Genomic DNA, 20,193 nt, shown 5'->3' on the forward strand with positions numbered 1-20,193 from the left:
ATGGCCCAGATGGCGGGCAATTGGTCGATACGATTATCCAGCTTCTCGCATTTTAATAATGTGCCTCCTTTCAAATTCTGTTAACTGGGCGAAATCTCTTTGATTGCGTCGTAGAGGCATGTCCAGTGGCCAACAAGCTCTACACAAGCAGAAAAAAAAAATGTCACTACACACAAGTAGCCTCCGAAAGCCTTTTCATAGGCCAAGGGTGGGACCACTTTTAAGGCCTCAGGTGACAATCACATCACAACTCTAATCATTTGCATATCTGTCTGAGATGGAACTGCACTTCGAGTTTTGCAGCAAAATGACAACTCCTTCTAGCGGCTGGATTTTTCTTTTTTTTTCACAAAGAGTGTACAATATAATATAAAACAACATATATGTATTTCTACTGTATATGATCTATAGTAACTGTCTTGAGACATTATAATTTAAATCATATATAAAATTCCTGATGAGCACCAAAATCCACAATATTACTGTATTTATCGTGTTTTAGGAGACAACATACAGACAGCGACTACTGTTGCAAAGAACTGTGGAATAATTCCGGCGGAAACGAGAATTATTCTTGTTGAAGCACATGAACCTGGATGTTCTTCTCCAGCCTTTATCACCTGGAAGACTCTTGAGTATCCAGAAGATGGAAAACAAGTTAAAGTAGATATATTTTTAAGTTCTTCTTCTTTTAATAAATCTATCCATTTCACAAAGCCAAGCACAAAAATGTATATGATTAAGGTTAAGATTTTCATTATGGTGTTTGCCTCCACAACATACCATGTGACGTAAGAGTATCTAAGAGTTGGGTTCTTGGCCCTAGAAAGTTCACATCATATTGGCTTCCCGACAATGTAAGGATAGCATGGGAAATGTCTGACCTTTGGCTTTATTTTCTCATTCATGTGCTCTCATTGACTAAACTGAATGCCAATCACAATCTGCACATTCAATTTCACCATAACCTGATGATTGCATTATAATGAGTGGCTAGAATGAATACTGATTATGCCGAAGATGTTTCTGTGTATCTATGGAATATGTACAGTACAAATTGTATATTTATACTAATCTTTGTTTCTTGATCATTAACAGGATCTCAGTATCGGTATTGAAGACATATCGATCAATAACATTCAGAACGGTTATAATTTTTCAATGAGTGGAAAGACATATGAAAACCTAGAAAAATATTTCTCTGATTTATCACCCAAAGTGAGTGAAAATACAAATATGCTAAATATGATAAAAATGACACTCTAAGCTGGAATTTTCTTTGAATTTATTGTGCTTTTTTTTCTCTTTTGGAGGCACTCTTACAAAAATACATTTAAAACTGCATGTGCAAAACAGTATGAGGGCTCAGTCACACGGGCGCATCGGCGCCCGTGTTACTGCAGCCAGCAGGCGGACAAACCTGAAGACGGACGTCTCTCTGCAGCGCCGGGAGGAAGAACATGTGACCGGCTCCATTGCCGGTCATGTGTTCTATGATCAGCGCTGGAGAGAGACGGCCGTCTTCAGGTATGGCCATGTTCTGTCAGTCACACGGGCGTATCGGCGCCGGTGTACGGGTGCCGATGCGCCCGTGACTGAGCCCTGAGAGTTATAATCTTCAACACGTGCCGACCTCCATGTAGTGGCTGGTGTTTGTAACTGCAGGCACAGTTTGCGTTGATTTCACTGGGAAGTGGACTTCCGCTCCGCTGACCTCTGTGTATTTGCGGCACTGACAGCATGCACCCACTCAGCTGATCGGTCAGGGTCCCGAGTGGCGGACACCAGCTGATCAACTATTGATGACCTATCCAGAGGATAGGTCATCAATAATATTTTCCGTGGAAAACCCCTTTAATGTGGTAGCTACACCAGCTGCCGGCTCTGCTCTGCGCATGCGCCGGCTGCCTAGCAGCCGGGACATGAAAGAGCCGGGGCCGCAGGAGAGGTGAGTGACCGTGCTGCTCTCTGCAGATGTTCGGGTCTGGTCCCGCTGCGAGAATTCTCGCAGCCGGATCCAACCCGGCCGTCTGCAGGTGGCCAAAGTCTTCCTGCTCCATACTGTTAAATTAGACCTCTCTACCGAGCCCCCGAGATCTAATCGCTAAACTCTGTTGTAAATATCCATGGACGATACTAGCCTCTAGTTGCAATTCTTGTACAAGACTGTCGCAAGATTTGTGCTTACCGTGTATAAATACGTTTGCAGCATATTTAATGTCTTTGCATTGCTATGCAGATACTAATGAATGGCACAGTTTTTGCACGAATGTCACCAGCACAGAAATCAACAATCATTGATGAATTTCGAAAGCTTGAGTAAGTATTCTTATTAACAGCATTCGGAAATAAGTTGTGCTTAGCAAAAAAACGAGGGGCATAAGATGTCAGGACGACGGACTCTGCAGTCACCATGATAAGCTGTCATGGTGCTTTGGACCACACGTAGAAGAAAAGGAAAGAGAACGTCTACAATCAAAGATGTCACTGAATGTAATATGTACACTGCCTGTGACTGTGTCAGATCATAACTGTATTCTCTTTTATAGTCTGCACAGTGATGAGAGTCTACAGATCGCCTGTGTAGAGCTGGTATCTGATCACTCTATGGTCACTAAATGGCAGTATTATTGGTTATACTGGTCTTTGTATAGTGGTAGCGTATATGACCTCAGTATAACAGAGTGGTTCCCAGCTGTAGCCTTAAACCTTTTACTTCCACCAATCCCCCCTCAAATGTGAAAAAAAATGACATACACCACTTAATTTTTGGATAATTTGGCCACAGCAGCCATTTATTATAAATATAGCAACATAAAAATTAACATATCGTTAACCCCAATCTAACCATAAAAAAGAGGGGAGGTCCTTGGAGCCCCACCATGTGTCGTATCACCATTTAGCGAAATATTCATACTGCCTTCCACCACGCACCAAGTGACTCGGGAGAACTAGTTTCCCAATTGCCTCCCACCACAAGCCAACCGACTCGGGAGAGCCAATATCGCCAATTGCCTGCAGCCGCCCACCTCCCAGCTCAGAGACCCGCTAGCCATGACTTGTCCATGACTTAATGTAGATGTATGCCTGTGGTTAATTTTAAGTAGAAAAAACAGAACTCCAGAAGAAAATGTGAACTCACAGAATTTATTCCTTTGAGTTCACAAGATAACATTTCAACTCCTCCAAGAAGCCATTTTCGAGCTCCTCCATGGACATAAAACATTGCCTTGTAAAGATGGACTAGGGAAATTCTATGGCCTTGCCTTTATCTTCTAGAGGGCTCCTTCTTCTGATCAGCTGAACATCAGGCCTTCTGTCTGTGATGGAGCAGATAGCCCTGTCAACAGTGCAACAGCCAGGTTTGGTACTACAGGCACAGCTCCCATTGAATTCAATGGGAGCGGCGCCTGAAGTACCAAACTGGGACACTGAAATATGGACAGTGCTAACAGGCCCAGCAATCACCTTATCCCAAGTGGCAGATCCCGCTTTATATGCTTGGAATGTTCGCATTATCAGTGATCATCAGCAAACACCAGAAAGTACATGCAATGAAAATTGCCACTTCCAAGGCAATTTATACTTGTTGGAGTGTGTCCAGACTTAGACTGAGAAGGATTCCAATTTTTCATGTTCTTATGAGGACAAGATTACTGTAAAACATAACTACAACAGCTAACATGTATATCATTTCCATGTATGCTTCCATATAAGTGCTGTATCCATTTCTGTGTTCCAGTTATTATGTGGGGATGTGTGGAGATGGAGCCAATGACTGTGCAGTAAGTCAGCATTTTCAATCATTTTTTCTGACTTAGCAGTTAATAGAGTTAAGGAATTATACATAATTAGGACTGGGTCAGACAAGTGTGTTTTCCGCGAATGAATAGCCACGCAAAAAAAATCGCATCTATTAGAATCAAAGGTTTCCATGTTCGTTTTTTAGATTCGCAAAATACTCGCACTTGAAAAAGATAGGACATGTGAGTGCAAATGCAACCGATCATGTGATTTTCCTACGCACATGTGCGGTTTTTTTTTGCGTGGCTATTCATGCGCGGAAAACACGCTCGTCTGACCGCGGCCTTAATTGTAAGTTTATACAATTAAGGAAAAGGCAATAAGAGGATAGCTTGATACAAAGCTCGCTTCATATTTAACAATAGCAGATGGCTCAGATTTAAGATTCTGTCCTGGAACACGAGGGGACCCTACCCGCAATTGTTGTTCTCTGCCGCCCCTTCAGTCTGCTGGTTATGGGTCCACAGTTTAGAGGAGGCTCAGTGAGCTGTGACATAGTATCCCAGAAGGGGGAGAATGCAAATAAGGAAGTTGGAACAATACCTCTGCAGCGCCACCTATTGGATGGCAGGATTCCTGCAAATCAATGTCCGACCCTTTATACATGTCTTTGCAACACTGATTGGGAATTGAAAACCAAAAGCTAGAATCCGTACACAGACAGCTGTTTTTTTCGGGGTTTTGCCTGTTATCAGTGTGCAGTAGGTTTTTGGCTTGGCTGGTGAGAGGTATGTGATGTGGGTCGGGAGGGGTATCATCACTCCTTAAGGAGGGCACCTAAAAGGTGAGTGAGGAGACTTTTAGGGCCATGCATGCTCCTCTGGGTAATATGCAAATAAGGAAGATGAAACAATACATTGATTTGCAGGAATGCTGCCATCCAATAGGTGTAGCGCCACCTATTGGATGGCAGCATTCCTGCAAATCAATGCCTGACACTTTATACAGGTCTTTATAACAATTGGGATTTGAAAATCAAGCCAGAAATCCATACACAGACAGTTGTTTCGGGGCCCCTCGTGAGTGTGCATCAGGATTCTGGCTTGGCTGGTAAGAGGCCTGTGACGTGGGTCAGGAAGGGTATCTTCGCTCCTTAAGGAGAGCACCTAGAAGGTGAGTGAGGAGACTTATAAGTCCATTCATGCAGAAAGGAGTGAGAAATACTCCTCTCACATCACTGAGTCTGGGGACAACATGCTGAACAAAATTGGTAGCTACAGGACTTCTTACTGGGCATAAATTAGATAAAAAGCTCACAAACACTCTGTTGCCAAACTACAAGTATATTATAGGGGTTGCCTCTAGAGATGAGCGAGCATACTCGCTAAGGGCAATTACTCGATCGAGCATTGCCCTTAGTGAGTACCTGCCCGCTCGGGAGCAAAGATTCGGCGGCAGGCGGGGAGCGAGGGGGAAGAGCGGGAGGGGGGGGGGGGGGGACGGAGGGGAGAGCTAGCTCACCCCTGCTTATGGCCGCAACTCACCTGTCACCCGCGCCGGCAGCCGAACCTTTTCTTCCGAGCGGGGAGATACTTGCTAAGGACAATGCTCGATCGAGTAATTGTCCTTAGCGAGTATGCCCGCTCATCTCTAGTTGCCTCATTTCTAGCTGTTCTGTTGCAGGAAGCAGACAGCTCCGTACATTGTGTGGTGGCCCAGGCTGAGTCCCATTCACTTCTGCAGGAGTCTACATTACTATCTAGGGCCACTGCTCAGTCTACAGAGCTGTCTGCTTCCCACAGCAAAACAGCTAGAAGTGGACCAACCTCTTTCAGTGCTTTACTTGTAACACATACATCCAGTAGTGAGTAGTTTCTTTTGGCTAGAATATCCCTTTAATGAACAACCTTTGAAAATTGTGTTTGCCATTGAGATTTGCAGGAGTGATTTGTGCTTTGGAAAATCAAACGCAACAAATCAATTTCATCATATCTGCTGAACGATTTAAAGTCAGAGACATGACCTTATAGGTGTATTCCGGCTCCAACAAGTTGTCCTCTACCCGCGGGATAGGGGATAACTAGCTGATTGGTGGGGGTCTGACCACTGGGACCCACTGATTGCAAGAATAGGGACCTGGTTGGTTCCCCAATTAAGGAAGCACAGTTTGGACATGCGTAATGAGCTCCTTTCATTTCAATGAATCATTTCATAGTTTTTGGTATAATAAAATGACAGAAATTAAGTGAAATTATAAAAAAATTCTAAAAAAGTGTGGACATAATTCATGGGTAAAACACATCATTTACGTACACATTTTTTCCCAGGCTTTAAAAATGGCAAATGCTGGGATTTCTTTATCTGAAGAAGAAGCTTCTGTAGCTGCAACATTTAACTCACAGGCCACAAACATTTCCTGTGTTCCAGAGTTACTGAAGTAAGTGATGTATCTAGTAATTTCGTGGCTCTTTTACATAATATTGGAAAACGTAGAAGTAAAAAAAATAATTTGATTTTCATTATCTGATGGAATAAAGCATACAAAAAGTGTACCTAAGTTTAAAAAAAAAGTCAAATGTAGCCCAAGGCCTCATTGGTCATTGTTATACTGTTATTTGCACCCAGTTTAAACTCTATCAATTCCGTTTTCCTCGTAACGTTTCCTATTTTTATTATGCACTGTTGTTTAAAATCCACTTATAGGTGGGGGTGTCCTAAACAGCCATTCTGCCAGCACTGTACTGTCCAGGACTTCCCATGCTGCCTTGCATAGACCTGCTCCAATAAGCTGCAACACAGCATCTAAATGCCGGACCTTCTCTTGCATATAATACCTAGTAGTGTCCCCATGTCCCTGTTACTAGGGAAGCCAAAATCCTAACAGGTAGTGGATTGCAAACATGCCGGCACTTCATAATTAATTTACAGTGTTAAAACACAAAAAATGACGCAAGTATATCAATAGATTGATACATACACAGCCTGTTAAATGAGCAGAAGTTGTGTGAGTCCTTTTCAATAATATTTCCCCCTGGCAGTCATTTGCCATTTCATAAATTTTTAGACTAAAAACTCATCTGGGCTGGGGCTGGCATGTTGAATGTACCAATATAGTCTCAATTCATTGTTTCACTTTAGCCTTATTAGGTATTTTTGTTACATATCTTGTTTGACTTAAATAATAAAACTCACTAAGGCTCCCTGTCCACGGCAGGGATTTCGCTGGCGGTAAACCGCCGGAGAATCACGCTGTCTGAAGCTTTCTATAGCATTGCTATGGAAAGCGCCGGCTCCCTGTCCACGAGCAGAGAATCATTGTGATTCTCCGCTCACAGCCGTCAATTCGCAGCATGCTGTGAATTGCCCCGATTCTCCATGGTCAGCCTATCTATCAGATTAGGCTTACCAACGGAGATTCGTCTGCGGCTCCTGCTCCCGGGCGGCAGCGGAGCTCTGCCGCGGGATACAGCAATGCCCGTGGGCAGGGGGCCTAAACCAACATTGCCTGTTAGAACATTTATCTACCGTAATTCCATTATAAAGAGATTCTCCCTCTGCTGCAGTGTTAATTTTGTTTAATATCAAGAATGTATTTAAATTCTCATACCTTTATAATTTTTAAAATACATTTTATACAATCAAGTGTCAAGACCAGGCATGGGTCAGGAATGATATCATTTCTCCTTAGGAAGAGCACTTAGAAGTTGTGAGAAGACTTATAAGGCCATCCATGCTCCTCTGCGGGCTTGCTTAAAGGTCTGACATTGACCTGCAGGAATGCAGCCTTCCAATAGGTGGTGCTGTAGAGGCATTGTTTCATCTTACCATTTGCATAAGACCAGTTATAACATTGATATCTGCCTTAAAGGGGCTGTCCCACTTCTAGCTGTTTTGCTGCAGCAAGCAGACAGCTCAGTACATAGCACAAAAGCCTGGGCTGGTACTGCAGGTTCAGCCCCATTCACTTCAATAGGGCTCAGCCTGCAGTACCAACCCAAGCCACTCTGCAGTGTACAGAGCGGTCTGCTTTCTGAAGCAAAATAGCTAAAAATGAGACAACCCCTTTAAACTAGTTGTAAATTGCTGTCACTATATTTTTTTACAACCTTTTTTTTAAGATACAATACAAGGTGGTCCAAAGGTATGGAGACACCTGAATAAATGGAGAATGGTGGTTGGAAACACCATCCTGTGTGTGGCATGTTGCTTAGAGGAAGGAGCAAATCTTAGAGGGGTGATGTCCAACATGGTGGCCATTTGGAAAGCCGCCATCTGGAAACAAATTGATATTTTCAAATGGGAAGAGGTGCAGGTTATCTATGTATCTAATAGAGAATTTGGTAAGGAGTCCAAATCTGTGCTTTAATGTCATGTACCTTTATTTCTGCCAAACGTATTAACAATTTATCTGTGCATGGAACACAACGACAATCCACTACAGGATGTGCTCCCTGTTGTTTTGAACCATCAAGGCTAGCCTCTTGTCCTTTTCCTGATGCTCTGAGAGCAACACCTTAGCAGAAATACTCCGCTGTTGCATGTGTGCCATACTCTAAATTTTCCCTATGAAAACCCTGGAATGATATCATCCCACAGGTAGAACTGCAAGGGGATGAGATCCGTTAAACGTGGGCCACCACAATGGGCCATGATGCCCAATTAATTACCCTGGAAACTGCTGATCCAAAAACCTGCGAACATTATATCCATAATGTGGGGGGCACCATCCTGCTGGAAGAATACTGGGAATGTGGCAAATTTATTGCACAGTGACAGGAACATCTTGTCACGTAACAATTGCAGATACTTGGTAGCAGTAAGGTTAGCATTGATGAATGTGCCACTATCTTCGCACCACACTGTAACTTTCTGTGTGCAATCATCTGGAAGTGATCTGTCCACTGCGGGTTTGTTTCAGACCAGTAGTGAAGATTTTGTTTGTTCACCTCTCCATTCACAAAAAGATTTGCTTCATCACTGAACAGAACCATCTCTGTGAAATGTGGCTCCCATTGTAATTACTGTGACACCCATTCCCCAAATTCAACGTGGTGATCTGGGCCATTCTCACTGAGATGATCCAGCAACTGGATCTTGGATGGGTGCCATTTGTGTGTAGCCAGTAACTGCCTGATGGTGGTAGAACTCAACCCCCCAAACCTGTGACATATGCCGTGTGCTACAATATGGGCTCTTGTAGAAGCACGCCAGGATGGCCGTTGTTAATGCTTCATCTGTGGCAGTTTTATTGTGTCCACTTTTTGGCAGATGCAATATAGCACCTTTTTGACAACATTTGGCAAGCAACTTGCCAACTATGCCATAGTGGATGGATGGTATGTTAGGAAGCCAATCATTGAAATCCACTGCAATGACTTAGGTACTGCACTCACCGGAGATCAGCTTAATTTCTGTCCTCTTCTCATGTGTTAATCTTGCAGCCATATCAAATTGATAATAACTTTGGCAGGAATAAAGGTACTTCACATTTAAAGATTTGGATTCCTTATCAAATTCTTTATCAGATTCATGTCACATGCACTCCTTCCCATTTGAAAATATTGACTTTGTTCCAAGATGGTGGTTTTGAGAATTGCTGCCGTGCTGGACACTGCCTCTCGGGTTTGTCCCCTTCCCCTTAACAACATGCCACACACAGAATGGCATGCCCAACTAATGTTTTCCACCAGAGGCGTAACTTGAAGCTTCTGGGCCTCAGTGCAAAATCTGTAACAGGGCCCCCAACTATAATGCTTTATTTATAATACTTGGCTCCCTATATGGAGAAGAGAGGCCTTATGGGCCCCCTAAGGGTCCTGGGCCCGGGTGCAACCGCATCCCCTGCATCCTCTTTAGTTACGCCCCTGTTTTCCACTTAATAAACTATCTCCATACCTTTTAGAGCACCCTGTAGTTCAACAATTATATTCCTCAGTAACTATTTTAAAATCACATCTCGCCCTTCCCACTACCAAACCCCCTTTGTACTAAAGGTGGTCACGCCTGTAAATCTTTTAATATAATCTTGTATCCCAAACAGGGAAGGACGAGCAGCCATTGTCACAACATTCAGCATGTTTAAATACATGGCTATGTTTGGACTAACTGAATACATTAACACACTGCTGTTATATTGGGTAAGATGTAACACACTTGGTAGTCTTTCTATTTCAGTTTCATGTTCATAGTTTGATAGATGGGAATATTCGTTTCCATTACCAGTGTATGTGGAGCAAAAGTGAAATATATAATTTGGATATATCGGTAAGCTTATGCATCCTAAATTGCCCCATACTATGCCTATGCCCCATTTTGAAAATTGCTTATATAGCACCAGTATTTCCATCTGTGTTGTGCAGTGCTGGGAATCTCTTAATTGGTCCCTGTCCTCAGTGGCTAATTAAATTTTCTTACATCACGCTAATAGACTTTGGAGAAAGCCAAATAACCTATTAAAATGTTTTTGGAGTATTGAGAGAAACCAGTGTACCCACAGGAAACCCCTGTGCAAGCAGGAAGAACATACAAACTCCATCCATATGTTGCCCTTCTTCTTCATCTAACCTAGACCCCAGATACAAATGAGCACATCAATGCCCACTCTGCAATGCCCCCATTGTAATTACTCTGAGCTGGTTCAATGCATGCATAGAGGTACCGAAATCATCCCTAATGATTACCATTACCAAAGGAAATGCAGCACTGCACTCCTTCTAATGAAAACGTGGCTTTATTGACACTTTTTAAGCAACTAGTACTCTTAATCATTGCTAAAAACAGTAGTGTGACATATATTTTAATACATGTAGAAGACAAGAAACTAAACCTACAGCAATGAACTTATCCTGCTTGGAGAGGTCAAGAGTGAAAACCGGGGTTCTCCAAGTACCCTCTCCTCAGTTAGCCCAAAGTCAAAACTGTGTTTGGCAAAGCCGATCCACATCCGTCTGCATGATAATGCATAGCCATCTCTCTAATTATTTGGGGACTTTCAGGAAACCTGTTCTCGAGGTCGGTGGGGTTCCCATTGGTCAAAACCATAACAATCAGCTAGTTATCTCCTATCCTTTTAATAGATATGACATCTTTTGTTGGGATAACCCCTTTTCATGGGAGAGAAGGGGTCACATGTCAGTTCATAATCTCTCCTTAACTAGTACCAGCCTCTTCTTTCTTCTTTAAGGCCCTGGATATACTTTTACTATAAATTTCTGCTTGAATTGTGTGTATTTGCATATTAGTATGCAGATTCTTTTTCTATGTTTTTTATTGGTTGTTTCAATAACATAACATACAAGTATATTTGTAGTTGCGGACATTAGTATTAATTATGAAGGATAGACTGTACATCCTAGACATCAAATAGTCCGTATATACAGATTTGTTGCATAAATTTATCTGTAACCTGTAATGATCGGAATTATTTTCATTAGTAACAGTGTTAGCATTTGAAACAAAATAGCACTTCACCAGTGTGCACCATATTGATCATTATTGAACCTTGGGGCTTTGATGGATGGGGCTAAGGGGAAAAGTTACGTATTTAAATTAGGGGAGGATAATTGGTAAAACCAAACATTCCATTTGTCGCTGAAGGCATCCAGTTTTCTACCTTGAATTGCTATCATTTTTTCGTATAGACAGTTGTTTGAAACCAATTAGTATGATATCTTCTATGGAAGGTATTCCAATATGCACACTCTACGGTATTTATTTTTCCAACTACAGACTTTGACATATTCTTGGGTTCTTAGTTTTCAACATGTTGCTGTTTGCATATTAAAATTTCTACTTTATATTTCAGCAACGAAACATTTTTGGAAATAATCAGTGGCTTATACATGACTTTGCAATTGTCTTTATCATTTTTTTTACAAGTAAGTACGTTTTTTTAAAGTAATGATTTCTCTAATTCACTACTTGTGTATTTTTAAAATTGTGTAATGTTAACATGGTGATGTATTTTGTGTCTTTATCAGTGAGTTCAACCCCTGCCTATCCAAAGCTGGCAAAATACAGACCACCAGGACAGATGCTTTCTCCCCCTATCTTATTTTCAGTGATCTTCAATGTTCTGTTTACAATTGGCTTGCACACGTATGCGTTTCTTATGGTCCAGAAGCAGCCATGGTACAATAAAGATGACATTTACAGGTATATATGGGATCTCACATGGTATTCACTATTAAATGTTATATTTATAATATTAATATACACATTTTTTGTAATATTGCAGTGTTTTATTTATATATTTTAGCCTGTGTTTAAAAGGATTTTTTAGGGAAATACTATTCATGACCTATCCCCAGGATAGCTCATCAATAGTTGATGACCAGGCGCAACCTGTAAGTGCCACAATATCACAGAGGTCAGAGCAAAAGCCTCCGTGCTGACCTCCGTGTAGTGGCTGGCGCTTGTAACTGCATGTATGTTCTCATTGAAATCAATGGGAGCCGTGCATGCAGCTACAAGTGCTGGCCACTATATGGGAGGCCAGCATGGAGACTTCCGCTCCAAGTACACAGAGGTTGACGTGGAAGCCTCTGTGCCGACCTCCTTATAGTGGCTGGCGCTTGTAACTGCAGGCACAGCTCCCATTGATTTCAATGAGAACGCTCTGCGCAGAAACTTCCACTCCGATTTCCGTGTTAGGGCAGGGCTGACTGCTTGCACCCTTTCAGCTGATTGGTCAGGGTCCCAAGCGTCAGACCCTGGCTGATCAACTATTGATGATCTATCCTGATGATAAGTCATCAGTAGTATTTCAAATACACATCAGGGGAAAAGATCAGCATCTCCTACACCAATCTGAGGTGCACAAGAGAAAATTTGCTACATTTATTAATGGGCACATGTGTAAATTGGTCCTTTATTTTTTGGCTTAAATACCGCCAAAAAGTGTTTTCCTTGAGGAAAAGGGTCAATGAGTTCGGGCAGGACTTTTTCTTTCACAAACATTCATTGCCTTTTTTTTCTGTTGTTGTATTTGGCCAAAAGAATTACACATCTGTATCAATGTTTAACTAAACTGGTGAAATTCTGTTTCTCCAAGTGCCTGTCATCCAGGAAATGAAAGCTTAAACCAGAATCTTACCCATACGTTAATTTATGAAAGGACTAAAGTAAACTATGAAAGTTTTGAAGCGACGACATTATGGCTGATAACCTCTGTGCACCTGGTCATCTTTGCTTTCGTCTTCTCCAAAGGAAAACCTTTCCGAAAACCACTGTATACCAATTGTGAGTTCATTCCGTATGTGTACCAGCACATTGCATCCTGTTTCTGAGAATACTTGCATATTGTTTTGTTAGTAGACTGAATTTTTAATTGAATGAATTTCGGCTAAAAATAGTTGTACTGTGTTAAGGCCCATTTAGACACAACGATTCACTCAAAATTCGCTCAAAGGCAATCTTTTGAGCTATAATCGTTGTGTGCATTTATACGCTCCCAGAACTGCTGTGTTCTCTGAGTGCTCAGCTGGCCTCCCATTGAATGCTCCGAGCAGGGTAAACAGAAGACAGCTTGAGCGCTGTATTCTGCATACTCCTGCTGTGTTCACGGAGCGCTCAGCTGGTATACAGTTGAGCGCTCCGAACGGGATATACAGAAGACAGCTGGAGCTCTGTCTTCTGCATACTCCTGCTGTGTTCTCCGAGCGGGATACCAGCTGAAATATCAGTGGTACCCCGCTGAGACCTCAGCACGCGGCACTGATAAGGCTCATTGTTAACTTTCAGCCAGCTGAAAGTTAGCAATGAGCGAATAGTGCACGCGCGTTTAGACACAACGATTATCACTCAAAAGATGACTTTTGAGCAATAATCGTTGTGTCTAAATGGGGTATCAGTCAACGAAATCTGTATGGTGTCAGATGCTTTTTCGTAAAGGATAAAAGTATTAGTGCCCATTCAGATAGCACACAGTTCCATAATAGCCTATGAAGCTATTCACACAAACATTCTTTTACATGGACCAATGGCTAACTACCTGCACGTCACTGCCCTCTGTCACCACTGAGGTGGTTGGCTGAAGCGGTCATATCCAGGCAGTTGGCACACCATCACTTCACTCTAACAAGACTGGTAGGACCATGAAGTGACAGCACTAGAGTGGGAAGTATACCATAATGTTTCTTTTGTTGTTTTATCACAGCCCTTAACCAATTTTTGGGGGTGTCAGGAAATCCCTTTAAAACAGTCCTATAAAGATGTACTTTTTGTTGCAGATTTGTTTGTGGTTATATTGATATTAGAAACTGCTTTCAACATCTTCTTCATATTTGCTGACTTTGAACGCATCTATCTTGATTTGGAAGTAAGTTAATTCCATTATTAGATGGATTGTTCTGACAACCTTCATGCTTACAGACTCACATAGATATTAATGTGTCTCTTCTTTATTTCTAGCTGGTCTGCACTCCCACCAGCTGGAGAATACACATGATCGTTTTACTCATTATATGTCTAGTGGTGTCGTTCTTAGTGGAGGTCAGTAGTGGTTGTTCTACAAGCAACCAGCTTGCGTGTTCTTACTTTTATGTATACATCATCATGCTCAGTATCATACTACATGCTGTACATATGTGATATTCTATTTTATACTGTTTTAGTATTGACTGATTTGTTGTCCTCCTATCCATGGTTCAGACAGCACACTGCCCCACTCCTAATGAACTATTTTAGGGGTTATATTTATGAGTGACATTTTCTGAAACCTTAATGTTAAAGGGGATGTTCAAGTTATTTCATTTTTAATTAAACAGGCTGCTCATTTGTAAAAATTAATAAACTTTCTACTCGCCCCTCCTGGCTCCCTGCTGTGTCCAGTGCCGCCGCTCTAGGTCTGCCCTGTTGTATTCCGTTTACAGGCTGCAACAGTCTCTGTATGGGATGTCACAGGCTGCCGCAGCCAATCACAGAGTTCAGGGATCGAGCGATGAAACCTTCACAGATTACACTTTTATTACCTATACTGTGGGTTCGATTCTTAAATGGGCCCTTTAACTCAGGTTTCTTCACCCCTTATTATTATAGTATTCTTGGTAGCCGTTTAGTCGTTCACGACCCTAAAGGCTCCCTCCCTCCATGTTTTTCGGTTTTGCACTGCTCCTTTCAGTTGTGTGATATCCATGACAGTATCAACTCTGACAGTATCAGCCATCATGTCCTTTGGCATCTGGGTCTTCTGTTGCCACTGATCTGTCCAAGCATTATAGATTTTTCTAGCGACTCTGCTCACATTACATGGCCAAAATACGTGAGTCTGAGTCTAATCATCTTCCCCTCCAGTGATATATCTTCACCACTACTCACTACTAGAGATGAGCGAGCGTACTCGGATAAGCGGTACTCGCTCGAGTAATTGGCTTTATCCGAGTACCGCTGTGCTCGGGGCTAAAGATTCGGGTGCCGCTGCGGCTGACAGGTGAGTCGCAGCGGGGAGCAGGGGAGAGCGGGCGGGAGAGAAGGAGAGAAAGATCTTACCTCCGTTCCTCCCCGCTCTCCCCTGCAGCTCCCCGCTCCGTGCCGGCACCCGAATCTTTAGCCCCGAGCACAGCGGTACTCGGATAAAGCCAATTACTCGAGCGAGTACCGCTTATCCGAGTACGCTCGCTCATCTCTACTCACTACCAATTCAGTTAACATATTTTTTTTTACACTGTGGAGTCTGCATCTGGACATCTGATGGTAAAGCCTCCTTGAAGGCACAGTTTGCAAATGGATGCTTATTGGCCATACTGTTTTGCAAGTAAAAAGAGTTTTGTTACCTGCAAAATTGTCCAGTCACTTACCAATCAATTTATAACCACATTGAACCATATCTTGGCTGTACCGTGATGTGTGTAGCTCTATCCTAGGCATATGGGCTCTGGTCCAAAAGTTCAACTTGGGGCCCTCTGTTCTATTTTTCACAGCTCCTGGCCATAGCCCATCTGTGACCTTCTGCTGCATCACTGAGTTTTTTTTTAACCTCATTGATGCAACACTAGCAGATAGGGACATTGCTAGGGTCTTAGATATTTTGGGGCTTGTATTCTTGACCTTTTGTTTTGTCCCTCTATTGATAAAAGATATAGGATCTATTGGAAACCACATATTTATAAGACAACCAGTATAACATGGCAGGCTTAGACACAGTGGCTCATCTCTAGTATACCTCTAAATAATGCAGTCGCCATATACTAGTCAGATATCTACAAAGTGAGGATTACAATGCAGTGACCACAGGTGATATCTTCTCTGATTGGTGCTGCCCATTTTCGTTTTTCCTTTCTAGGCCTAGACTACCATGAAAATTTATTCCAGCCCTGAGTCATCTCTGCGCCCTCTCCCCATACTTCTGCTTCCTCCAGTGAAACCGCATTTTTAAAAAATGCTTATGGTTTATCTTGCTCAATGTCACACACCATGAAAAAGCAAAACTTATAATGCTCAGGATAAAAGAACATCCAATTTTTTTGTAGAAAAAAAAACACTGAATATCCAGAAAAATAACAGCACCTACACATTTCAAGGGTGCAGTCATGCAATGATATAGGTTGCGTAAATGTTTAAAACTTGTAGGTGCTGCTATTTCTCTGGATGGTCAGTGGTTTTTAATTTTTCTACTAATATCTATCCAATAGTCTTTTATCCTAAACTCTGGATCAAGCTTTGCTTTTCATGCTGCCCATCTCAGTGTTTCCTACGTATTATTGCCCTCATTTATGCCACCAAACAATACTAATGCCTCATTTTTGGCCTCACACAGTAATAGTGCCCTCCTATGTGCCCCCATACAGTGATAAATCTATTTTACCTGCTCATGACAACTTTCCATATCCTGTACTGAAGGAAGAATTCTAGACAACAGCCCTGACCGCACAGCCTAGTGCGTGACTCCTCCCACACATGTGACTAACATCATTATCACAGGTCCTTCACTATTCCAAAATTGCAGTCCTGAGCCTGACTCCTCCTCTACATGTGACTGGTCATATGTTCATGCAGTCATGAAATGCCTTTCCCACAAAGACCATCTAGGTCTTCTGTCTATCAAAGCAACCAAGCAGCCAGCAGTCACAGGAGGCAATCACTTGCTTGCTTTGGCAGTTGCCAAACACACAGGGTACCTCTGTCAGCAGCATACTATTCTATGTAACTAATAGAAGCGCCCTGAGTGTTGGGCAGCTGCTGATGCAAACAGCTGATTGCTTGCTAGGACTGGTAGCTGGTTGGCGCTTCCCCCTCCCATCTTCCATCTTGATTGATCCTGCGGTTGCACCTTATAGACGGCATTACTTTTATAGACTGCATTACATTTTTCAGTAATTTATGTTATAGTAGCTCTTCTGCAGGGTCAGATTGGAGTGGCTAGCCTTCACTGCACATCAATGAGCCTTAAGCACCAAGCACCCTGATCCTGACGCAGGTTCATTGGCTGACCCTCCTTAGATCACTTTTGTTAGGTACAGTACTAACCACTTCATACCAGGAACACACCCACACCAACCATTACAATTTGCCCCTTGTTAAAAGTCGCTCATACAGTATCTATATGCTTACCCATTTTCCCTGCCTAGAAAGCTTCAAGAACTGATTTCTCATTTGCCGTACCCCCTCCCTAGGCAGGAGGCACTGCCACAAGATAACGTTTGTTACTTCACCTGTCAGCGGTTGTAATATTATAGCTGATTGGTGTATTTATCTATTTGCTCTTATAAAAGTATATTTTCTATTTAGTTCAGTGTAAAAATCTAATTCTATGGGCTGCTGTATAATTTTTCAACATATACAACACCTGGTAAAACCTCATTTTCATATCTCTACTAATTATTATTATTGCTTTTCAGGAGTTCATTCTGGATAACAGAGCTCTCTGGTTGGCTTTGAGAAGATGGCTAAAGATGAAACCAAGTAGTAAATATAAAAAGCTTCGTATAATTTTGGAAGAGGACATGGCTTGGCCACCTATTGGAACTACAATTCAAAGCAACTGTAAGATGACTAACAGCAAAGATGCAGAAGTCTACATAAACCAAGGTTATGAGCATGACGGTTCTGTGAATGATGGACAATGTTATGCCAACACAAAGCAAATGTGAGAAAATCAAACCAAAGACTTTATTTTAAGAGCACTAGGATTTAATATGTAGTAAAAATATTTGCCCATAAAGTTTTGAAAACATTGGAGGAGATTTACCGATCTAAATGCGCCAGAATTCGGTCTCAATTTTGTGCCAAAAAACTGACTTGAGGTTCGTTCACATCAGTGTCGGAGTTTCTGTTTGGAATCTCTGTCTCTGGTTTTCACTAGAAAATAAGACGAAATAGCACAGAAAGCTGCACTATTTTGTCCTGTAGACTCTGGCAAAGTGTCAGACTCTTGTCTGGAAATCAAATGGATCCTCATTATGGTCAATAGGAGGTTGTTCAGCACCATTGTGTTCCATCATGGGATGAAACCAATCAGTTTGGGGGGTGCCCTTTTTCTTCTCCCCAAACAGAGAAGGTAGACTGAATCCCCTAACACTGATATGAATGAGCCCATGCCTTGCACCACATTTATTATGTGTTTTAGACACTTTCTGTGCCTACTTGACAAGGGGATGGGGTGTGGATTATTGAAAAAGTTTTGTCTCATGAAAAAGAGCATGGTTTAAATATACTTTAAACACTAAAATGTTGTTGGCATGAACTAAACCAACCAATAGGTGGTGTCAACTTAGACTAGATAGTCTAAAGATTCACCAAATTTATCATCCAGAATGATCCATAATTCCCCAAAATAGAACCTATTGATTTCGAATCCCAAATTGGCCAATTTCACACGCATATTAAGGCTAGATTTATGTTCGACCAAGTTCTCAGATAAACTGAATTTAGTGCTTCTAGAGGTCTTTTGAGCTGCGCCAGATTTGTTGCAGAAGTTTTTGTGACCGTCCTATTCATTTGAATAGAGCTTGCAGAAATCTTTATGCTGGCTGCAGAAACAAACCCTTTCTAATGATTGGAACTAATTTTTATCTGCAGAAAATCCTGCAACAAATCTGCCGCATGTGAATCTAGAACTAGCTCTATGAAATGAACTAAGTGGTCCTGTACAATGTGGGTCAGATTCTGTGCACAGTATTACAGGCCAAAATCCACTCACTTGTGTTCATAGGGCCTTATGATGTACACCAAGCACTATAGCTTTGGGCTGGATTTGACTGCTTATGTGCCAGTTACCAAACTAATATGCCAAGAATGTTGGTAAGGATTAGAGATGAGCGAACACCAAAATGTTCGGGTGTTGGTTATTCGGAACGAACTTCCCGCGATGTTCGAGGGTTCGTTTCGAACAACGAACCCCATTGAAGTCAATGGGCGACCAGAGCATTTTTGTATTTCGCCGATGCTCGCTAAGGTTTTCATGTGTGAAAATCTGGGCAATTCAAGAAAGTGATGGGAATGACACAGAAACGGATAGGGCAGGCGAGGGGCTACATGTTGGGCTACATCTCAAGTTCACAGGTCCCACTATTAAGCCACAATACCGGCAAGAGTGGGCCCCCCCCCCCCTCCCAACAACTTTTACTTCTGAAAAGCCCTCATTAGCATGGCATACCTTTGCTAAGCACCACACTAGCTACAACAAAGCACAATCACTGCCTGGATGACACTCCGCTGCCACTTCTCCTGGGTTACATGCTGACCAACCGCCCCCCCTCCCCCCCACAGCGCACACCAAAGTGTCCCTGCGCAGCCTTCAGCTGCCCTCATGCCACGCCACACTCATGTCTATTTAGAAGTGCGTCTGCCATGAGGAGGAACCGCAGGCACACACTACAGAGGGTTGGCATGGCTAGGCAGCGGCCCTCTTTAAAAGGGGCGGGGCGATAGCCCACAATGCTGTACAGAAGCAATGAGAAATAGAATCCTGTGCCACCGCCATCAGGAGCTGCACACGTAGGCATAGCAATGGGGAACCTATGTGCCACACACTATTCATTCTGTCAAGGTGTCTGCATGCCCCAGTTAGACCGGGCTTTTTAATTCATAGACACAGGCAGGTACAACTCCCTATTGTGAAGTCCCTGTAGACCCACAGCATGGGTGGGTGCCAGGAAGCCACCGGCGGTACATAGAAATATCCCATTGCATTGCCCAACACAGCTGAGGTAGTAATGTCGTGCGTAATACAGGTGGGCTTCGGCCCACACTGCATGCCCCAGTCTGACCGGGGTTCTTTACAAGTGGACACATGTAGGTTACACTCCGTGTGCACCTACAGCATGGGTGGCTCCCTGGAACCCACCGGCGGTACATAAAAATATCCCATTGCATTGCCCAACACAGCTGAGGTAGTAATGTCGTGCTTAATGCAGGTGGGCTTCGGCCCACACTGCATGCCCCAGTCAGACTGGGGTTCTTTAGAAGTGGACACATGTAGGTTAAACTCCCTGTGGACCCACTGCCTGGGTG

At 42.7% G+C, this 20,193-nt stretch overlaps 1 protein-coding gene across 1 annotated transcript in view; it reads left to right on the forward strand.

Annotated features, from left to right (window-relative positions):
• The window catches only part of LOC136626942 (probable cation-transporting ATPase 13A4), a 74,341-nt gene extending 55,358 nt beyond the window's left edge, over positions 1-18,983 (forward strand). The window contains exons 20-31 of the mRNA XM_066601903.1: positions 503-663; positions 1,099-1,218; positions 2,240-2,319; positions 3,743-3,785; positions 6,072-6,181; positions 9,785-9,881; positions 11,549-11,621; positions 11,724-11,898; positions 12,797-12,984; positions 13,974-14,062; positions 14,155-14,235; positions 17,580-18,983. Of these exons, the coding sequence (XP_066458000.1) occupies positions 503-663; positions 1,099-1,218; positions 2,240-2,319; positions 3,743-3,785; positions 6,072-6,181; positions 9,785-9,881; positions 11,549-11,621; positions 11,724-11,898; positions 12,797-12,984; positions 13,974-14,062; positions 14,155-14,235; positions 17,580-17,831 (1,469 nt within the window). The 3' untranslated portion in view covers positions 17,832-18,983. The remainder of the gene's footprint in view (positions 1-502; positions 664-1,098; positions 1,219-2,239; positions 2,320-3,742; positions 3,786-6,071; positions 6,182-9,784; positions 9,882-11,548; positions 11,622-11,723; positions 11,899-12,796; positions 12,985-13,973; positions 14,063-14,154; positions 14,236-17,579) is intronic.
• Positions 18,984-20,193: the final 1,210 nt, after the last annotated feature.

Source organism: Eleutherodactylus coqui, chromosome 1 (assembly GCF_035609145.1).
Source record: "Eleutherodactylus coqui strain aEleCoq1 chromosome 1, aEleCoq1.hap1, whole genome shotgun sequence".
Lineage (NCBI taxonomy): Eukaryota > Metazoa > Chordata > Amphibia > Anura > Eleutherodactylidae > Eleutherodactylus > Eleutherodactylus coqui.